The sequence below is a fragment of the Triplophysa rosa genome, linkage group LG11 (genome assembly GCF_024868665.1).
Source record: "Triplophysa rosa linkage group LG11, Trosa_1v2, whole genome shotgun sequence".
In the NCBI taxonomy this organism is placed as follows: Eukaryota; Metazoa; Chordata; class Actinopteri; order Cypriniformes; family Nemacheilidae; genus Triplophysa; species Triplophysa rosa.
In genome coordinates, this window is record NC_079900.1 from 3,088,758 (window position 1) to 3,106,423 (window position 17,666).

The window sequence follows — 17,666 nt, forward strand, 5'->3', positions numbered from 1 at the left end:
ATGGAATAAAAGAAATGTAATTATGAAATAGAGTGGAATAAAAATGTAATATAATGAAATAAAATACATTTTATATAATGAAATAAAGTGAAATAAAAGAAATGTAATACAATGTGAAATAATAATATAATGAAATAAAATGGAATAAAAGAAATGTAATATAATGAAATAGAGTGGAATAAAATAAATGTAATATAATGAAGTAAAATGAAATAAAATAATTTTTAATTAAATAAAGTGAAATTAAAGAAATTTAACATAATGAAATAAAATGGAATAAAATAAATGTAATATAATGAAATAGAGTGGAATAAAAGAAATGTAATATAATGAAATTAAGTGGAATATAAGAAATGTAACATAATGAAGTAAAATTAAATAAAATAATTTTTAATTAAATAAAGAGAAATTAAAGAAATTTAACAATGAAATAAAGTGGAATAAAATAAATGTAATATAATAAAATACAATGGAATAAAGGAAATGTAATATATGAAACAAATTTGAATCAAATACTTGTTATATAATTAAATAAAATAAATGTAATATAAAAGGAATGTTAGAAAGTAAATGGTGACGTGACTCACTCTGAAAGCTGGCTCTGGGCGATTTCGGACATGTTACGGGGCATGGGGAAATTTCCGGTCTGGATGGAGGCGTTGGGTCCAGCCAGCAGTTTGTAAAGAGCGTTGTCCACCAGCATGAGGGCCGTGGCGGGGGTGTGATAGCCCTGATTGTTGAAGTATCCGATCATCTCGGTGTGACTCCTGGATTTGCAGAGAGCAGCACCCACCACACAGCGTTCGTTAAAAGCGCCGCCCTCTCTCACAGCATTATACAGCACATAATCTGACAGATCTGAAGATAGAAAGAAAAAAAAATGATTTAGTTAAGGCAGATACATGTAGCGATGTATTGCCAATTAGATTCAAAATGTTCAAATGGAAGAACTGAAAAAACAAAATGTGTAAAAATAAAAAAGACGTGTTTTATATACCAGCGTTACCTGTTATATTAGTGGCGGCTATGGCGTTCTGGGACGCCAGCTGTGTGGTGTAGACCTCAGCCAGGGCTTCGGCCAGCGGGCCGGCATCTGCTTCGAGAGCCACGGGCACGTGTGTAGGGCCGTACTGTGACAGTGACAGGCGGAGCTGAGGGGTGCTGTGGCCGCCGGGAAGAGTGCGGGCCACCACCAGCGCCAACACGATGAAAATGAGCGGCACCAAAAACTGAGCCACAATCACTTTCCAGTTCCTCCAGCTGTACAGCGCCCTCTTCAGGAACATTGCGTAGAACTGCTGCAGGTAGAGTCGGGCCTGAGAGTAAAGAGATGCAGAAAACTCAGCGCCCGAGGAAATTAAATAGCAGAGATGTTTTGTCTGTTTGTTTATTTTTTAACGCCATGCCGAGAAAAATTTGGTTCATTTGTTTTGGCGAGATGTTTTAAAGTTGGGGGTCGAAAGTAGCCGCTCACCCCTGTGTTGAGTTTGATGTTGGAGCCGTCTTCTGAAATTAAAGTGCCGCTGTCTGTGAAATCCGTCACGTCGGTCATACCGCTAGCACTGCTGGAGTCATCCGTCGTCCAGTCATGTGACCTGCGCTCATGCTGATACTGAAGAGCAGGAAGCTGAATGGCCTGAATGTCCAAACTGGAGTCCACGAGCTTGCCGACCCTGAGATGCACACAGACACACACGCGCATAAACACACACATAAACACATCTACTATAACGATTTACTTTGAAATTTTATTTCTATAAACGTTAATTAATATATATATTTGATTGTATATTCATTGTATTCAATTAAATTATTGATTCTTTGTAGAGGTCTACCAGAAGTAAGGTTTCCACCACATAACGTTTATGTTGTTGCCGCTGAAACCATCTATAAAACTCTTCATAAAACTTCATTTTAAAGAATATTTGGAATGCATTTTCTTAAATTTGTGCCCGAATACCTCAGAAAAACTTCCTCCATGGTGGTGACCGACGCTCCATAGCTGGCGATGCCCAACTCCTCTCGATTCATCTCCAGCTCGGCAAACAGCAGCTCAAACCTGCCCAGACATTTCAAGGCAAACGGCATGACATCAATAACCACGTAAAACGAATATGTCATGACTTTTGAGAAATGATCGGATGAGGTTTTCGTAAGAAACTGTCAGATTTGAGCGTGGTCTCGTACCGGCTGGTGCTCTCTTTAGGCAGTATGTAGGACAGCTCAGCTCCGGCACAGCTCTCTAGAGTGGCGTTGGGCACATACATGTGGACCAGATGTGTGATCTCCGACACGTTACAAAATGCGTCTTTGACGATCACCATGTGATAACCCGCACCTGGCAGAAGTTACAGAAGAAACATGTACGTCTATCTTCGGACCACAAGGCAGCAGCACTTTCCGAAACGCGTGAATAAACACAATCTCACCGTATTTGTTTTTAAGAAAGAGTGGCGAGCCGCAGCACTGCAGTTCTCCGCCGGCCATGATGGCGATCCGGTCTCCGAGCAGATCGGCTTCGTCCATGAAATGCGTGGTGAGCAGGATGGTACGGCCGCGCTTCTCGCCCTGAAGCAGGTCCCAGGTGGCCCGTCGGGCGGAAGGGTCCATACCCGAGGTGGGCTCGTCCAGCATCACTACCTAACGGGCGGTAAAAAGCGTGCGTGTGGTGTTAAAGCATGGGAGGGTGGACACGGCACTGTTTATCTTTAAACGAACGCAGTTTGCGCGAACCGACCTTAGAGTCTCCGATGAGAGCGATGCCGATGGAAAGCTTTCTCTTCATTCCTCCCGAGAGGGTCTTGGACCTGGCGTCCCGCTTGTCTTCCAGGTTAAGAATACGGATGATGCGCTCAACCTCATCTGGGATCTTTTGGCGAGGGAAACCCTTCAGCTGGAAGACGAAGAAAAGAACGAGAATTAGTGGGGGATTTGTCAAAACGCTGCATTCCAAGAAATATCTCAAACATTGAAAAACAGAATGTGTGTCTTAGATGTTTTATTCAAGAGTTTTGGACTGCAAATGAATTGCAAATAAATGAAAAAAAACAAAAAACAATCTTCAGTCAGATGAGTTTGTCTGTAATTATTGTAATGTCATCCCGTACATAACTTCACGTCTTTTGAAGTGAACAGAGACTAAGTCGGACTCTCGAGTGACCCGTGTTTACCTGTGTGTAAAACAGCAGATGTTCTCGGACGGTGAGATTGTCGAAGAGCACGTCGTGCTGAGGACACAAACCCAGACTGCGACGGATCAGAGTCATGTCCTGACATATATCATAACCGTTAATGTATGCACGGCCGCTGCTGGGCGGGAACAGACCTGAGAAAGAAAGAAAGAAAGAAAGAAAGAAAGAAAGAAAGAAAGAAAGAAAGAAAGAAAGAAAGAAAGAAAGAAAGAAAGAAAAACAACAGCTATTAAAGTCCCAGTGAAATAAAAAATTACAATTCCTATTTTTTCATGAAATATTGCAGCGTTTATTGTAAATAGTTTTTCAATGTGGGTCATTCTCTTTTTAAAATTCATCTGCCTTCATTATCTTTAGTTAAAATCTGAAAATGCACTTCTGCCCACTAATGACTATCCATCTTAAATGACGCTAAATGATGTCAGTTAGACGGCTTGGGCGGAGCCTCCGTTAACTCCTCCCCATCAACTGTCAGTCTGCTGCCAGTTTCATTTCAAAAAGCAATGGCTGTTTTTATACATCCAATCAAATCGCAGTGTAAAAACACAAGCCACACCCACTATTTTTCTCATTCGAAATTCCATTTTACTCGGAAATGCATCAAAATACGGAAGTAAAAACGATCGCAACTTCTTGTTCACGGCGACTTAAACAGAGAGAAAGAAGTGATCAACCATTGTTTGACATGCCGTTTTCGCTTTATACAGTGTGTGAATCTAAAAACACGTTTTGTAAATTGCTGTGGATTACGGCGTTTATCATAAAATTTAGCAAATCTAAAGTCAATCTTTTAGAATTTTTTTTTTTTGAAACCCAGTAAATATAAATGAACATTAAAGAAAGCTTAACTAACTCAAAAACACACTTATAACTAAATCAAACACAGCCTATTGCTAAAGAGCAATAAGAGCAAAACCAAGTACTTATTACACAAAAAACAACAACATGAGAAATGCAACGTTACTCCTGATGCAATGATGCAAATTAATCATTTGAGCAATGATTCGAATTCGAAAGAACTGGTTCGATAAAAGAGAAAATTCAGAAATTCAAAACAGATTTTTCAACGCCGCATGAGACCAAATGTTGTTGAAGTGGCAATTCATAGTTTTTTTAATAATAATAAACAAAACGATGTTTCTGTACATAAAAATCTTACCCGATTATAATACGCTGCAAAAAAGTCTTGTTTTCTGAAAATAAAAATTTCCAAATAAAATGAAATTTATTTATAATTAAAAAAATGAAACACACCTTCCAACGGGGTAAGAAAAATATCTCTAAATGAATTAAGGTTTACCTCTTCATTAGGTACCTAATTCACGTTTATTTATTTAAACTCACATTACTTCCTTTTTTTCCAAAAAACAGGACTTAATATCTCAAGTCATTTATCTTCAAGTAAATGCATCACAATTTGTCAAATTTGGGGATGTTTGTACTGGAAAACAAGACAGAAAATACTAAGCATGAAATTTATTTTTTTGAAGAGTAATGAATTATAATTGAATCATTTTTTATTTTGTCGGGTACAATTTCAAAGCAAACGTTGACTTCAACCCACATAAAGAAAACAAGTAACCTGCAATTTTGTGTTTCAGACAGAGATGGCGATATAACTCTTACCTGTCAGCATAGACAGTGTGGTGGTCTTTCCAGCTCCGTTGTGACCCAGCAGGACTGTGATCTGACCTTCATACATGTTGAGTGTTAGATCTCTCACTGCCTCTTTGTCCTTCTTGCCCATTCTGAACACCTGCGACACGAAAATCCACACATTATTCACGTCATCATCACACTGACCTCATGCTAAAAGTATTCCGTGAAACCATGTTAAATCTACAGTAGTTCCTGCTGTACCTTTGTCAAATGTTTGATTTTGACCCCTGACACCAGTCCAGCTGGCACTTCCTCGATAAACTCGCCCTTCAGAGCCTTCTCGGCATCTTCCTCCTCCTCTTTCTCTTTCAGAAAGGCCACGCGAGGACTACTGCACCAGTACGACGACTGTGGGGGGGGGGGCAGACCAGGAGGCCAAATATTAGACTAACACAAAACCTATACGGACTTTGACTTCAGTGTGATTTTTGTATGCAAAGAAGAAGATGCTCCATAAACACGATAAGAATTACACCATTCAAAAATATATAAGGATGATGTACATATTATGTTTCATAAAGTATGCGTCTAAAAATTGTATGGGTAAACAAAGTTGACCCATAAAAATCTACAATATAAAAATGATGAATCAAAAATATAATGTATAGAAAACTAATTTGTGCTTAAAATAAGAAAAATAGCTGCCAATGGAGATGTAACAATATGCACCGAAGAGCTACGGCGATTTTTTTACAATATCAAGCCTGTTAAATCCTATTGGCTGAGTTGCAACATGTGACCTGCATCCACATGTTTGAACTTTTTTAACGTTTTAACTGTGCTTTTACTGCTTTAGAAAGAGTTTAATTTTGTGTAATTTTCAATTTAAATTCGAGTTTTCTTGTTCAGTGACAGAACTATTCAATCTGTATTCATTTACATTAAAGAGTAAATATTACAATGTCCTTAAAATGAAATTTCATGCAGTGTGTAATGTTGCTTTGTGTGAATGTAAGCAGTCTGTCGAGTTGTAAAGCCGAAAGTGAACAAATAACAAAGTTATTGGCTTGGGAAAAAATGAGTCGACTCTGAATCACGCGAAAGAGTCGTCTGTCGTTCTAATTTCAGTTCCGGGTCAGATTTGCGTCACTCGGTGTAATGTCCGCCTACGTTTCATTTGCGACACTGCGACGCTGTTCGCGGTAGACCAATCACAGCAGACTAGATCATCTGGCCAATCAGATCAGAGCAGGCTGACAAAAAGGAGGGGATTAGACAGATGAATAGCCGAACGAATCATTTGAGAGTCACTCAAGAAGTAAGGTAATAATAAATGCCTATTATTAGAAATTTTAAGTGTTTTTACACCGTGTATGTGCGTAAACTTGTATGTACGCACTCCATAACACAAAGTAGGACCTTAAAAATCCCAAACTATATACTCTTTAATATACTCTGTTAGGTTCTATATACTCTGTTAGGTTCAACTTTTTATGTTGACAGTTCTAGAAGTCACACATACATCAAAAACCTATTAAAAGTTAGGGTTTCACTTTTATTTTTGGTGATGAATTTTTCAAAATATTGTGATACAATCGTATTGTGAGCCCAGTATCAAATCGTGGGGTGTTTTCTTCATGCTAACTGTCCTGTTGAGTTAAACGCGACACAGCAAAAACTTGTTCCACTGCTGATCGTCTCATGATTCCACCACAACATCAGTTTCAGTTGACATTCTCAAAATGTAGCCAGTCTGCGTTTGAATGCATCTTGGGTAAAAGCGCAAGACATCCAGACGGCATAAGCCGAGGTGTGTCACGTAAAAGGCCATTGTTGCACTTTCACTCTCGCAGGGTTTTTTATGACAAGCTCGCCTGTGAACACAACCATTGACTTGTGTTATTAATTGATTAAATCCTGAAGGTGAGGAGATAAGCTTGCGTATTGACTTCCTGTGCTGTTTCAGTGACATAAGCCAGGTTTCCTGGCGAGACTGAATGCTTCCTGTCTCTGGTCAGAACACGTCAGCTGAGAGACTTTCTGGGTTTTTAATATGTCAAGCTTTTCAGTCGTCACTTTCTGATAATTCATGAATTAACAAAGAATTAATCTTGACCAAAGTTTCACAGGCAGACGACCTCACGTGCTGTCTACAAAGAAAATATTAGGGAAACAATGCATTCGTGCCCTTAAAGACATAGTTCACCCTAAAATTAAAAAAAATCGGACGGCATTTATTCTCTCCGATGTTGGTCAAAACCTGTATCTCTTTCATCTGTGAAACACAAAAGAAGATACTTTGAGAAACGTCTCAGTGGTTTTGTGTTCATACATTGGAAGTCAATGGGGTTCAGTGTTCTTTGGTTATCAACATTCTTCAAAATATCTTGTGTTCTACAGAAGAAAGTAAGTCATACAGATTTGAATTGCTGAATGAATTTTCATTTTGGGATGTACAGACAAAAAAATGTTGGGTCATTTCAACCCAGCATTGGGTCAAAAATGGACAAACCCAACAGTTGGGTTAAATTAACACAGCAAATGGTTTATATTTGACCCAACAATGGGTTAAAACAACCAAGCATAGGTTAGTTCACCCAATGGTTGGGTTTGTCCATTTTTTGACCCAACGCTTGTTTAAAATAACCCAACATTCTTTAGATTGTACTTTCTAATTTGCAGGTGACACATACCAGAATGAAGAAATACCACGGCAGAGGGACTCCGTACTCTCCGGGGAATACCGCTTCCACGTACCAGGCTACCAGGCCGTACATCACGGCGTCCAGCAGAAGCAGTCCGAGCACCTGAGCCAGAGAAAAGTCATCGTCCACTGTTACCGACTCAAACATGTTAGACCACTGGATGCCCGTCCCTGAGGACAACACAGGACATGGATGTCAACTTCCTGTTTTAAAGCGGTATGCCAAAAACATTGTGTTTAAGAGCACGGGAGGATAATGTGATGAGTTCGACCCCTGACCTTTGCCCTCGAACATGCCGATAAGCTGGGTACCCATGGCCATGGCCACATTGGAGATGAGGCAGGCGGAGACTTTCTGGGCGTGTGACAGGAGGTCATAGCGGGGCCACAGGAAGAGATACGGCAGGTAGCTGAGGAAGTAGATGAAGCCGCCCGCTGCTGCGGCAACGTTCGCTGCAGGAGAGAAATAATGGAATAGTTAATGATGTTTTATATATCCTGACAGTAATTGAAAGAACCAATTCACCCAAAAATGAAAATTCATTCATTTATTCACCCTCATGTCATTCCAAACCTGTATGAGTTTCATTTTTCTGCAAAACATTGAACCTCCATTGACTTCTATTGTATGAACACAAAACCACTGAGACATTTCTCAAAATATCTTCTTACATGTTCCACAGATGAAAGAAAGTCACATACAGAGGGTGAATAAATGATCAAACTTTTATTTTTGGGTGAACTGTCCCTTTAAATAAACTGTCTGGACATTCATGACAATAATGAACAATACATTATCTTTTCGGGTGCAACGTGACCAGGGGCTTGTCCAGGATTTTATACACGGGGTGGCAAAGGGGGACAAGAGGGGTGGCAATACCTAAACGTATAAATCTTCATTTTCGCAGTTGCATTGTCTGGATTAGGAATATCATAGATTCCTAATTATTGATCCCTATTACAGTTTGGTTCAGTTCATTTTTCTGATCAGCAAAAAGGCGAAAAATCTTTTCATTTAACTTTTGCCTGTTTTTGCCAACAATAAAAATGCAGAGGGTTTACGTACAGTACAGACCCTTTATGGCCTCATTTGTGTGTCGAATTAGCGGCTAACCGCGTTAACGCTACACAACACTAGTATTACACTATGCTTTACGCAGTGATTTAAATAGAGAAATAGGCTATGCTAAGCTATGCTAAGCTATGCGATAATGCGCTTTCATACTGAATTTGCCGAGATAGAGAGAGGGAAAGACAGATCTGTCACTGACAGATAAACTTTGCAGTTAATCCGCGGGTTAACAGTGGAGCGCATTCCATATGGATTACGAGCTTTTATTGTAATACACAGGTTTTAACTACTACTATTGCTTTGGTATATTTGATGCGTGGAGATTTACATTCTCACCTACATGTCTCTGGAGAAGCGCGTTTTTCTTTCGACTCCGCTGCAGTTATAATGCTCCTGCCCGAGGATACACGCTGTGATCAGGCTGCTCAAACGGCGACAGACACGCGTCTCTATTAGAATATTAGCTATTTGAGCAAAAGTAACGCTCTCCGTAAACCTAATCCCAAAATTGTTTGTACATTACATTAGGACCCCAGTCATGACTGTATGGTCAGCATTGGGGAGGCAAAGCTCATTTTTAGGGTGGCCAGTGCCACCCCTGTGGACACCACACCCCGGACACGAGCATGGGTTTAAAGCAGGAAAGAGATGCAAGGCTGTTCTCACCCTCCACCATCAGACGGTCACAAAATACAGAACACGGGAGAGAAAAGAGTAGAGATAGAGCAGCACCGCTGTGCAGAAAATGAAAGAAAATGACACACTGGGCTATTTTATCATTCACATCTCGAAGGGACAAAAAGACGCGTGGAGCTCTTCAGACTCAACAATGTGTCATTTGGTGTTTGATTGGGCCGGACTGATGGAGCAGAACATGTAGATTAAGGTCCATTTTCAGCCTCTACAAATCCCTGAGAGGAAACGTCTCTATTGGGTTTCAAATAAAGAAGGGTGTTGGAGCGGAGAGATTCAATCTCACAGCCGGGGCCTTGCTGTGCTGGAGGAAAAAAAATAACAGACCTCATTCACATATATCTCGTGCATCCAACAATGACTCAGTAGAGCGTTATTAAACATTACAGGCTGCACACTGTTATAGGTTTGCATGAGTTTAATGAAACACGTTTCGCTTGATAACCATGATAAGTCACCTGACAATACCATCATAAAACTGAAGGCAAGTCTGTTGATTGTAATTTTACTGAACATCAAGGAACAATTCAAGGAACAATGTCTTAAAGATGTTGAGCAGGTCTAGAACAGGTATACAAATCTCACAGTTGGCTCACACGAGGCCGTCATGAACACAAGCGCCAATCAAAAACAATGACAGTCTAGCGAACAGCCTTCCCTTTTCTGAAAAAGCCCTTCAAAAATCACACCGGAAAGGTTTCCCTGAGGTGTTTACCAGCTTTAACCAACAGGCTTTTGTGCTCATTTACGTTTTTGCCAAAAGAAAGATGCAAACCAAGTTACACACAATAGAGAGCTGATTTTCAAAAGCTTTTTGCGGGTGGAGCAAACACTTTTAAACAACAAGTGTGGTTCTAAAAAGAATACCACACAAATCAACCTAGCAACCATTTATAATACCATAGCAACTGCAAAGTGACAGTTCATTTAAGAACCAGGGAATAGACGCACAGCAACACGACAGGTTAACAGCAAAGCACAGAATATAATCTTGTAATATTTATCACTTTTTCCCCCAGTGAGATCAATTTCTTTATCCTGAACTGAAAAATCAGTTTTTTCTCCAACAGCGTTCACATCCCTCCACACGCACGTCTGTCGTAAAGCTCAGATAATTGAAAGTGTTTTCTTTTTCCGGATTGCAACGGCTCGCCGTTTGAACCTTAATTTACAGCCCCGGTCGCCTTGACACACCTCTCGCTCATCTGCCGCTACCTCTCCATCTCCTCATTAAGGGCCTTTGTTGATCTCACAAAAGAGACTGCTCGATGATTAAACAGCCGCGGAGTGTGTGCGATATAATAACTCTGGCCATTACACAGATTGTAGGGTAACGAACGGCACACTTTAAAGACACACTGCGCGTGATGAGCCAGAAATCAAGCACTCACCTCTGGAGAAGAACACGCTGACCATGAAGCTGAAGTTGATGGTGGACACAGCAAACACCAGCAGAAAGACGAACACCAGCGTCGGGTCACTATACGTCAACACTGCTCCGTTAGGACTCACCTGTCAAAAAAACACACACACGTGTTGCTTTAGCGGACACAATAAATGCTATATGGAAATGAGTAATTATTGATCAGATTCCGACTATCCACCAATTAAAGCCCATACACACCAAGCGTGATAGCTATAGACGAAGTTTACTGTCGGTCTGTGTTTGGTTAAAATATAACAATCTATTTTATATTAATAATATTAATTTATATGAATATTTTTTACTGTATATTCATTGGATTAAATTGAATTAAAATTACTCAACAGTTACTCATTCTTTGCGGAGGTCTATCGGAAGTTACATTTGGGTCGCGCAACGTTTATGTTGTTGCCGCTGAAACCATAAAGACGAGGTTTTAAAAACAATTCTATATTAAAGAGAATAGCAGTCGACACCACAAATACAAAGATACAGAGAAACAATATAATTGAGATGATGAACGATGAAACATGAAACATTGACAGCCAATCAAATCTGTTCGTATTAAAGGGCTTGCTAATAAATAAACAAGACGTTATTGTCTGTTGACGTTAATAAAGTTATTGTGATAACTATCATTTTTGGTGTGAAATAGCCTTTATAATTTATTTATTGCCATCAATATGCTTTTTTACGTTGCAACCATAACTTTCACATCTTTGGCGCCACCTCTGTTTAAAATATCAAATTGCAGGTCAATTTATACTTATCTTTACGAGTGTTGAAGTAAAATGAACACCAAAGACATTCCCGCAAAATCTGACCCAACAGCCCAATAAATAAATCATTATTATAAACCAAATAAGACTATCGTAATAACTTTTTTGGTATGATTAGTTTTAGCAGAATTCTTTATCTACAAGCTTTTATATGAACAATGAAATTGAGTGATTTATGTCTCACAAGACTTCACAACAACATAATAACATCAAATAAATGAAACTCGAAACAATAACCGATGAGCTCGGGGCAGATTTCAAAGTCTTCTTGACTGATTCATTATAAAAGGAAGCTGAAACATTTCTTCATGAGTCATATTATAAATTGTATAATCTTATAAAAATAATTAAATAATTTATTCAGATGGCAACCTCAACTCGACTAAAATATATCTTGTCATTTGCCATACAGTAGCTGTACAGTACATTTCATAGTAATGCAGAGAGTTCTTCCAGAGTGATTTAGTGAAGTTGAAGAATGCAGAAATTCAAGAATCATTAACAGAAACAAACAGGAAAATTATTCCAGTAAATCCTCACAAAACAGGTTCTCAAGTCATAACCCTATAACTCTAGATTACCCATCAATAAGATTGAAAACACCTTCCAGAGCCGATAAGAACTGAAGTAAAGCATTAGCATTAGCATTAGCATTAACGATGCAACGCTCATAGGTTCAATCCCAGGGAACATACTTAGAAGTGTATAGATTACATGTGTGGAGATTTGGAAAAAATCGTTCGCCAAAGGCAGAAATGTAAACGATTGTCAAACAAACCTTGATACAGCAGAGCAGAGTGATGAAGAAGATGGAGATGGACAGGAAGAGGAAGAACATGAGGAACCATGCACTCCAATGCAGCCAGTTACTGAGACCCATCATGCGCATGTACTCCTGAAACAAAAATAACCATCAGGACGGGTTTGACAGACTGTTTCAAAACTGCACTATCAACACATGATCGGGTCGGACTGAGAGAAGACCTGATCCTCTTTAATGAACTCCTGAACACCAAGGCCGTCAGACAATTCATACTGTCATCCATTATATTTGGCACAGAAGCGACACACACATAGAGACCTTGAGTTTCCTCTCTTTCTCCTGCACCACGGCGCGGACGATGTTCAGAGACGTGTACGTGAAGCTCAACACGAGGAGCAGGGGCAGCTGGTTCTGTATGGCCAGGATGAAGACGTCGTAGATGAACGGCGGGTAGGGGAAGCGGGAGAGCCGCACATGAGTTTGACTGAGGAGGGCCGAGGCTGCTGTGCTGTTATAGGACTTCATGATGGCTCTGTCCACCGCATGCTGCACGTGCAGGAAGCCCTCACGGAAATAACCTGAGAGAAAGACAGATCGCCTGTAAAACTACATGACAAAAAACAGATGACAGAAATGTCTTCATGGACTGAAATGTGTGATTTAAGACGTTAATCGCAAACCCTAGACAATACAACAGTGGCATTGCTAGGCCCTTTTTAGGGGAGCTAAAGCCCGCCGAAAGTTCTATCTTAGCCCCCCTAAAATATTGTGAGTAATAATGTAATCTGTACAAGAATTCGAGATCGCTTTATAGTCCCCTTTAAAACTCTTATTATGAAAACGGCGTTAGGCTGCGTTATTTAGCGCATTCTTCAGCACATTGGAGTGAACGTCATAAGCAGACTAACGTTACAAGGTGTGAGCATTAACATGACCACTGCATTTTTGCCATTCTTTGTTATAAATGCAGCTTAATAAGACGCGGGAGTGATACAAGACCCTTTCCCATCCACTGTAAAAAAAGTTTCATCTGCATTCACCCCTCATTAACTAACCTTAGTTGTTTAGGTTACCTCCAGCAAAAACCAATGACGGCATACTTTAGAAAACGATCATGATGATATCGTAGCGCACAGAAACGTGTCATTCACGATGATGTGCTGTTTTATCTTTCTGCACCTAAGTTATAGAGAGTTGACGGTAGTTTTGACAGCCCCGGAAAGAGGCTGCGTTCAGTCTGAAACAATGACCCACAGATATCCAAATGCTTGATGCACTTTCATTTTAATCAAAGTTTAAATTCAGATCAAGTGACGACGGTAAAGCACGACGAGACGTGCCGTCAAAGATCGCGATACATCAGGCCGAAAATAGAGGCTGACGGTCATCAAAGACAACGCTTCAGTCTGAGATCAAAGAGCCGACAAGAGCTTATTGCGAACACATCACAGATGATCAAACACAGAACCACCGCAGGCCCCGTGAGCAAAGGGCTGCAATATTTTATCATCAGTATTTAGTGCTGTAACGGGACACATGGGGTTTGGGAACACACTGTTATGGAAACTGAGAAGAGCGAATTGACAAGGTTATTGCATTTGCTTTATTACAGAAAGCAAGCCAGCAGAAATGACATCAGCTTGTTTAAGTCCCCGTGAACCGGAAGGTGCAATCGTTTTTACTTTCGTACTTTGACGCGTTTCCGAGTGAAACGGAATTTCGAATGAGAAAAGTAGTGGGCGTGGCTTGCGTTTTTTACTGCGACTTGATTGGATGTATAAAAACAGCCATTGCATTTTGAAATGGAACTGGCAGCAGACTGACAGATTAAAGGGGAGGAGTTAACGGATGCCCCGCCCAAGCCGTCTAACTGACGTCATTTGAGATGGATAGTCACTAGAGGGCGGGAGTGCATTTTTAGATTTTAACTGAAGATTAGGAAGGCACATGAATTTTAAAAAGAGAATGACCCACATTGATAAACTATTTACAATAATCGCTGCAATATTTCATGAGAAACTAGGAATTGTAATTTTTTTTCAATGGGACTGTAAAGAACCAAATCACGCTGATGAATAAATCTCTGATGAATAACTAAAACGGAGCACTTCTGGTGTAAGACAATGATGAGAAGCCCATTGTCTTCTGTGCAGGAGCGTTTTCATTTATAGTTCAATAAAATTCTCTTTAGAATGACCTGTAACTGCAAAAGCGAGTAGCGCACTAGTAACGTACACTAAAGCCATCTGGCTATTTAAAATCAAAGGACATGCCGTTCGATACTTCCAGTCCGTAATATGACAACACCCATTGAGGACTTTCTTGGCTGCTCAAACTAGGTTTATTTTAATTTCCCACAATGCACCAGTGCCGACTGACCTGGGGTACCCCCGGGAGCGTCGTGCTGTTCCCTGGGCCCCGGAAGCTGGAAAAGAGGGAAGAGGCGGAGGGTGTGCCAGTCCATGTCATTGTTTGGATTAAACTCGGATTTCTCACGAGCCGGAGCGTTTCGAGGGCTGTACGAGAAGCGTAGATGATAGGCAACCTGCCAATGGAGAAGAAATATTGAGCAAACAATGTCAAGCTCAGGATACAGTTAATATTGAAACATAGGTGAAATGTTCAATGTTTTATCAAGTGAAAGATTAACACAGACATCCATTCAATATCTCGTAATGTAATGTCACGTACAGTACAGCCTCAACTTAAATTTGCCTTCGAAACCCAAAAAAACATTCACGAAAAAATAACTTTTGGTATCCTAAAAATTTGCGGAAAAACAGATGTTTAATGTTTCGGCACGTACATCTTAGCTACGCGTTAACGTGATACGTGTTAACGTGATAAGATAAAGCCCAAAACAAAGATGTGCAGAATGTTCTTAAAGAAGTTAAAAGAGTCAACAGAAGACGGTAGAAATTAGTCATCAGCCGCACAGGATCATTTTATGCTTCTCGTGATGAAGGTTCAAGAGCTTTCATCAAGAGATGACGCAGTTCAAGACAAACAGACCTCACCTCTCCATTAAGCAAGAGGAAGGTGAAAGTACATCACAGAACTGTTCAAACAGCTCAAGCTACAAAAATTAGCCGTTCGTGAACATACGAGCAGGTCCTGGAGGCTTTTTTTTGGAAGGTAGGACCACTTATGACCACTAATGGTCTAAACCTGTTAGAACGCACTTCCCTGTTTTGTGAAAAACAGGACAAAGAAATGATTTTATTCAGCTTGTGAAGAACATCTTCAAGAACAGAACATTCCCTTCAAGGTTTAAAATTATGTTGTCATCATGAAGGACAGAAAAATTGGTGAATTTCACAAAAAAAAAAAAAAAAACATTTAAACCAGAGTTCAACCTAAAATCTGAAGGAAAAACATCCATACATTTTCTGCATCTGCATGGTTTATTTATGCCTATTTAAAATACGAGATTTTTTATATTGGGTATTATATATTTTATACAGTGAAATTCATTTGATAACTCTTAAGGACACTGCACCACTGATCTTCTGCCAAAATAAAAAAAATCACATTTTTGCATGACAAAAAGAACCGAATGAAATCTCAATGCAAAAATCGATAAAACAGTTACAAAATCTTTTTGTAATGAGATTCATGTAATATGTTTATATTGTAGTCAGACATCAAATGTAAGGATGGACAGAGGAATGGGGTGAGATGTCACCTGCAGGGGAAGAGGCTCATCATCATGGCTGAATTTGTGCTCGAACACAACCGCCGCCAAAATGCCGCTTGAATGTGGGTCTGTCTTCACAAACGCCTCGAACTGTTCCTCCGTTTCAAAGCCACGGACTGAAAGACAAACAAACACATCTTTAGTGCTAAACACATCACACGTGAAGATTAGCGTTGAGTGCACGGACACACTTTTTTGATGCTGCATGGACACTTGCTCAATATTTGATAATTAACATAATCTTTTATATTATTTGACTATTATACTGACTACACAATGTAATAAAAAAAAGTAATACATGCATTTTACTTAAATTTTTACTGTTTCTTCATTTTTACTACAAGTTTTACATGCTGAATACGCAAATCACATACATTTTTTTTACCATCGAAGGGACACATTTACGTACGTATACATTTCGGTATTATTACTCGTACGCAGAAATTACAACGTACTGGCATAACACTGAGCTCAAAAACAACAGTTTAACATAACAGTTAGTAAAAATGAGTCGTGCAAAACTTCAGAAGTGTATATTTGATCGTTTTTGTCTTTTATGACTAATACTGTCCTCACGAACTAAGTTCCAGACGTAGTCACCCATCATCGCTTCATCCCACCTTCCCTGTGCTACAGACATTTCTAGAATTTTCTGACAGCGACAATTGGAAAATCATTTTTAAAATATGTGAAAATTTGTATAGTTTTTGTCTATTTGCAATATGCCGATATATCGTAATTAATGTTATAAGCTCAAAATTTACTTGAGGGAAATATACACTAAAACATTGATGCTACATAAAAATAAATATTACCACAATAATTAGCACCACAGAATTGTGCAAGAACTATAAAAAGGTCGGGCGAAACAACAATTTGTTATAAAGAAAAAGCGATTTTTTTTGCAATTGTCAGATGCTTTTGTCCAAAGCAACTAGTGGTGCATTCACGCAATATATTTCTTATCCGTATGCGTGTTCCCTGGGAATCCGGTTGAACACACAAGTTTGTGACCCATAAGCACATAAACCATTCTGTTTTAGCAGGGAAAGGTTCACGAGTAATAAATTCATAAATCAGTCATAACTTAAGTCATCATTCTCTCTGGAAGTTTTTCCTTTTGTGTTCCATAGAATAAAATAACATCACGGAATGGGGACAACGTAACATTAAACGTCAGCCTTTTCATTCCTGTATGAACCCTTTCTTCAACATGTACCCCATGTCCTCACATGCCTGCCTTTCATTTGATCTGTATCTTTAACTAATGACAAATAAAAGCAGGACAGGCCGGTTCGTCAGGTTGAGAAAACACAACACCTGTCTCCTTCAAAGATCAACACACAAATCTACTCTTATCTGCAAAATCACTTACAACTAGGAAATGTGCCATTCTAAACCCGACGGCAAGAATCGGAGACTGAATCACTAACCGAATAATTCATGTTTGTAAAGGCTGTTTGTCTTTGATCCGTCATGAAACTCAATACACAGCTTCTTTGAAATCATGTGCAACTCTTTGTGCCGATTCAGCTTGTTGTGATCTTGTGATATTGGGGGTTTAAAAAGATTCTCACAGTCGGTTCCTCTTTTACCCCCGTCCTTCTCTGAAATTACCAGACATAAATAAGATGTGTGCTCTGACACAATCAAAACAAGTTTAACAATTCTGTATTTACAGACTTTTAACTTCCTCTTCCTGTATGTCCCACAATCCCACAGCATAAATCTCAGAAATCACTGAA

At 39.5% G+C, this 17,666-nt stretch overlaps 1 protein-coding gene across 1 annotated transcript in view; it reads right to left on the bottom strand.

Annotated features, from left to right (window-relative positions):
• Window positions 1-17,666, bottom strand: part of abca3b (ATP-binding cassette, sub-family A (ABC1), member 3b) — a 29,038-nt gene that overhangs the window by 6,777 nt on the left and 4,595 nt on the right. The window contains exons 4-20 of the mRNA XM_057346468.1: window positions 15,910-16,037; window positions 14,604-14,769; window positions 12,543-12,802; window positions 12,240-12,356; window positions 10,651-10,771; window positions 7,774-7,947; window positions 7,484-7,665; window positions 5,052-5,198; window positions 4,818-4,947; window positions 3,171-3,325; window positions 2,738-2,893; window positions 2,430-2,640; window positions 2,188-2,338; window positions 1,961-2,059; window positions 1,475-1,673; window positions 1,007-1,316; window positions 588-858 (exon numbers count right to left, since the gene is read on the bottom strand). Coding sequence (XP_057202451.1) covers window positions 588-858; window positions 1,007-1,316; window positions 1,475-1,673; window positions 1,961-2,059; window positions 2,188-2,338; window positions 2,430-2,640; window positions 2,738-2,893; window positions 3,171-3,325; window positions 4,818-4,947; window positions 5,052-5,198; window positions 7,484-7,665; window positions 7,774-7,947; window positions 10,651-10,771; window positions 12,240-12,356; window positions 12,543-12,802; window positions 14,604-14,769; window positions 15,910-16,037 — 2,977 coding nt within the window. The remainder of the gene's footprint in view (window positions 1-587; window positions 859-1,006; window positions 1,317-1,474; window positions 1,674-1,960; window positions 2,060-2,187; window positions 2,339-2,429; window positions 2,641-2,737; window positions 2,894-3,170; window positions 3,326-4,817; window positions 4,948-5,051; window positions 5,199-7,483; window positions 7,666-7,773; window positions 7,948-10,650; window positions 10,772-12,239; window positions 12,357-12,542; window positions 12,803-14,603; window positions 14,770-15,909; window positions 16,038-17,666) is intronic.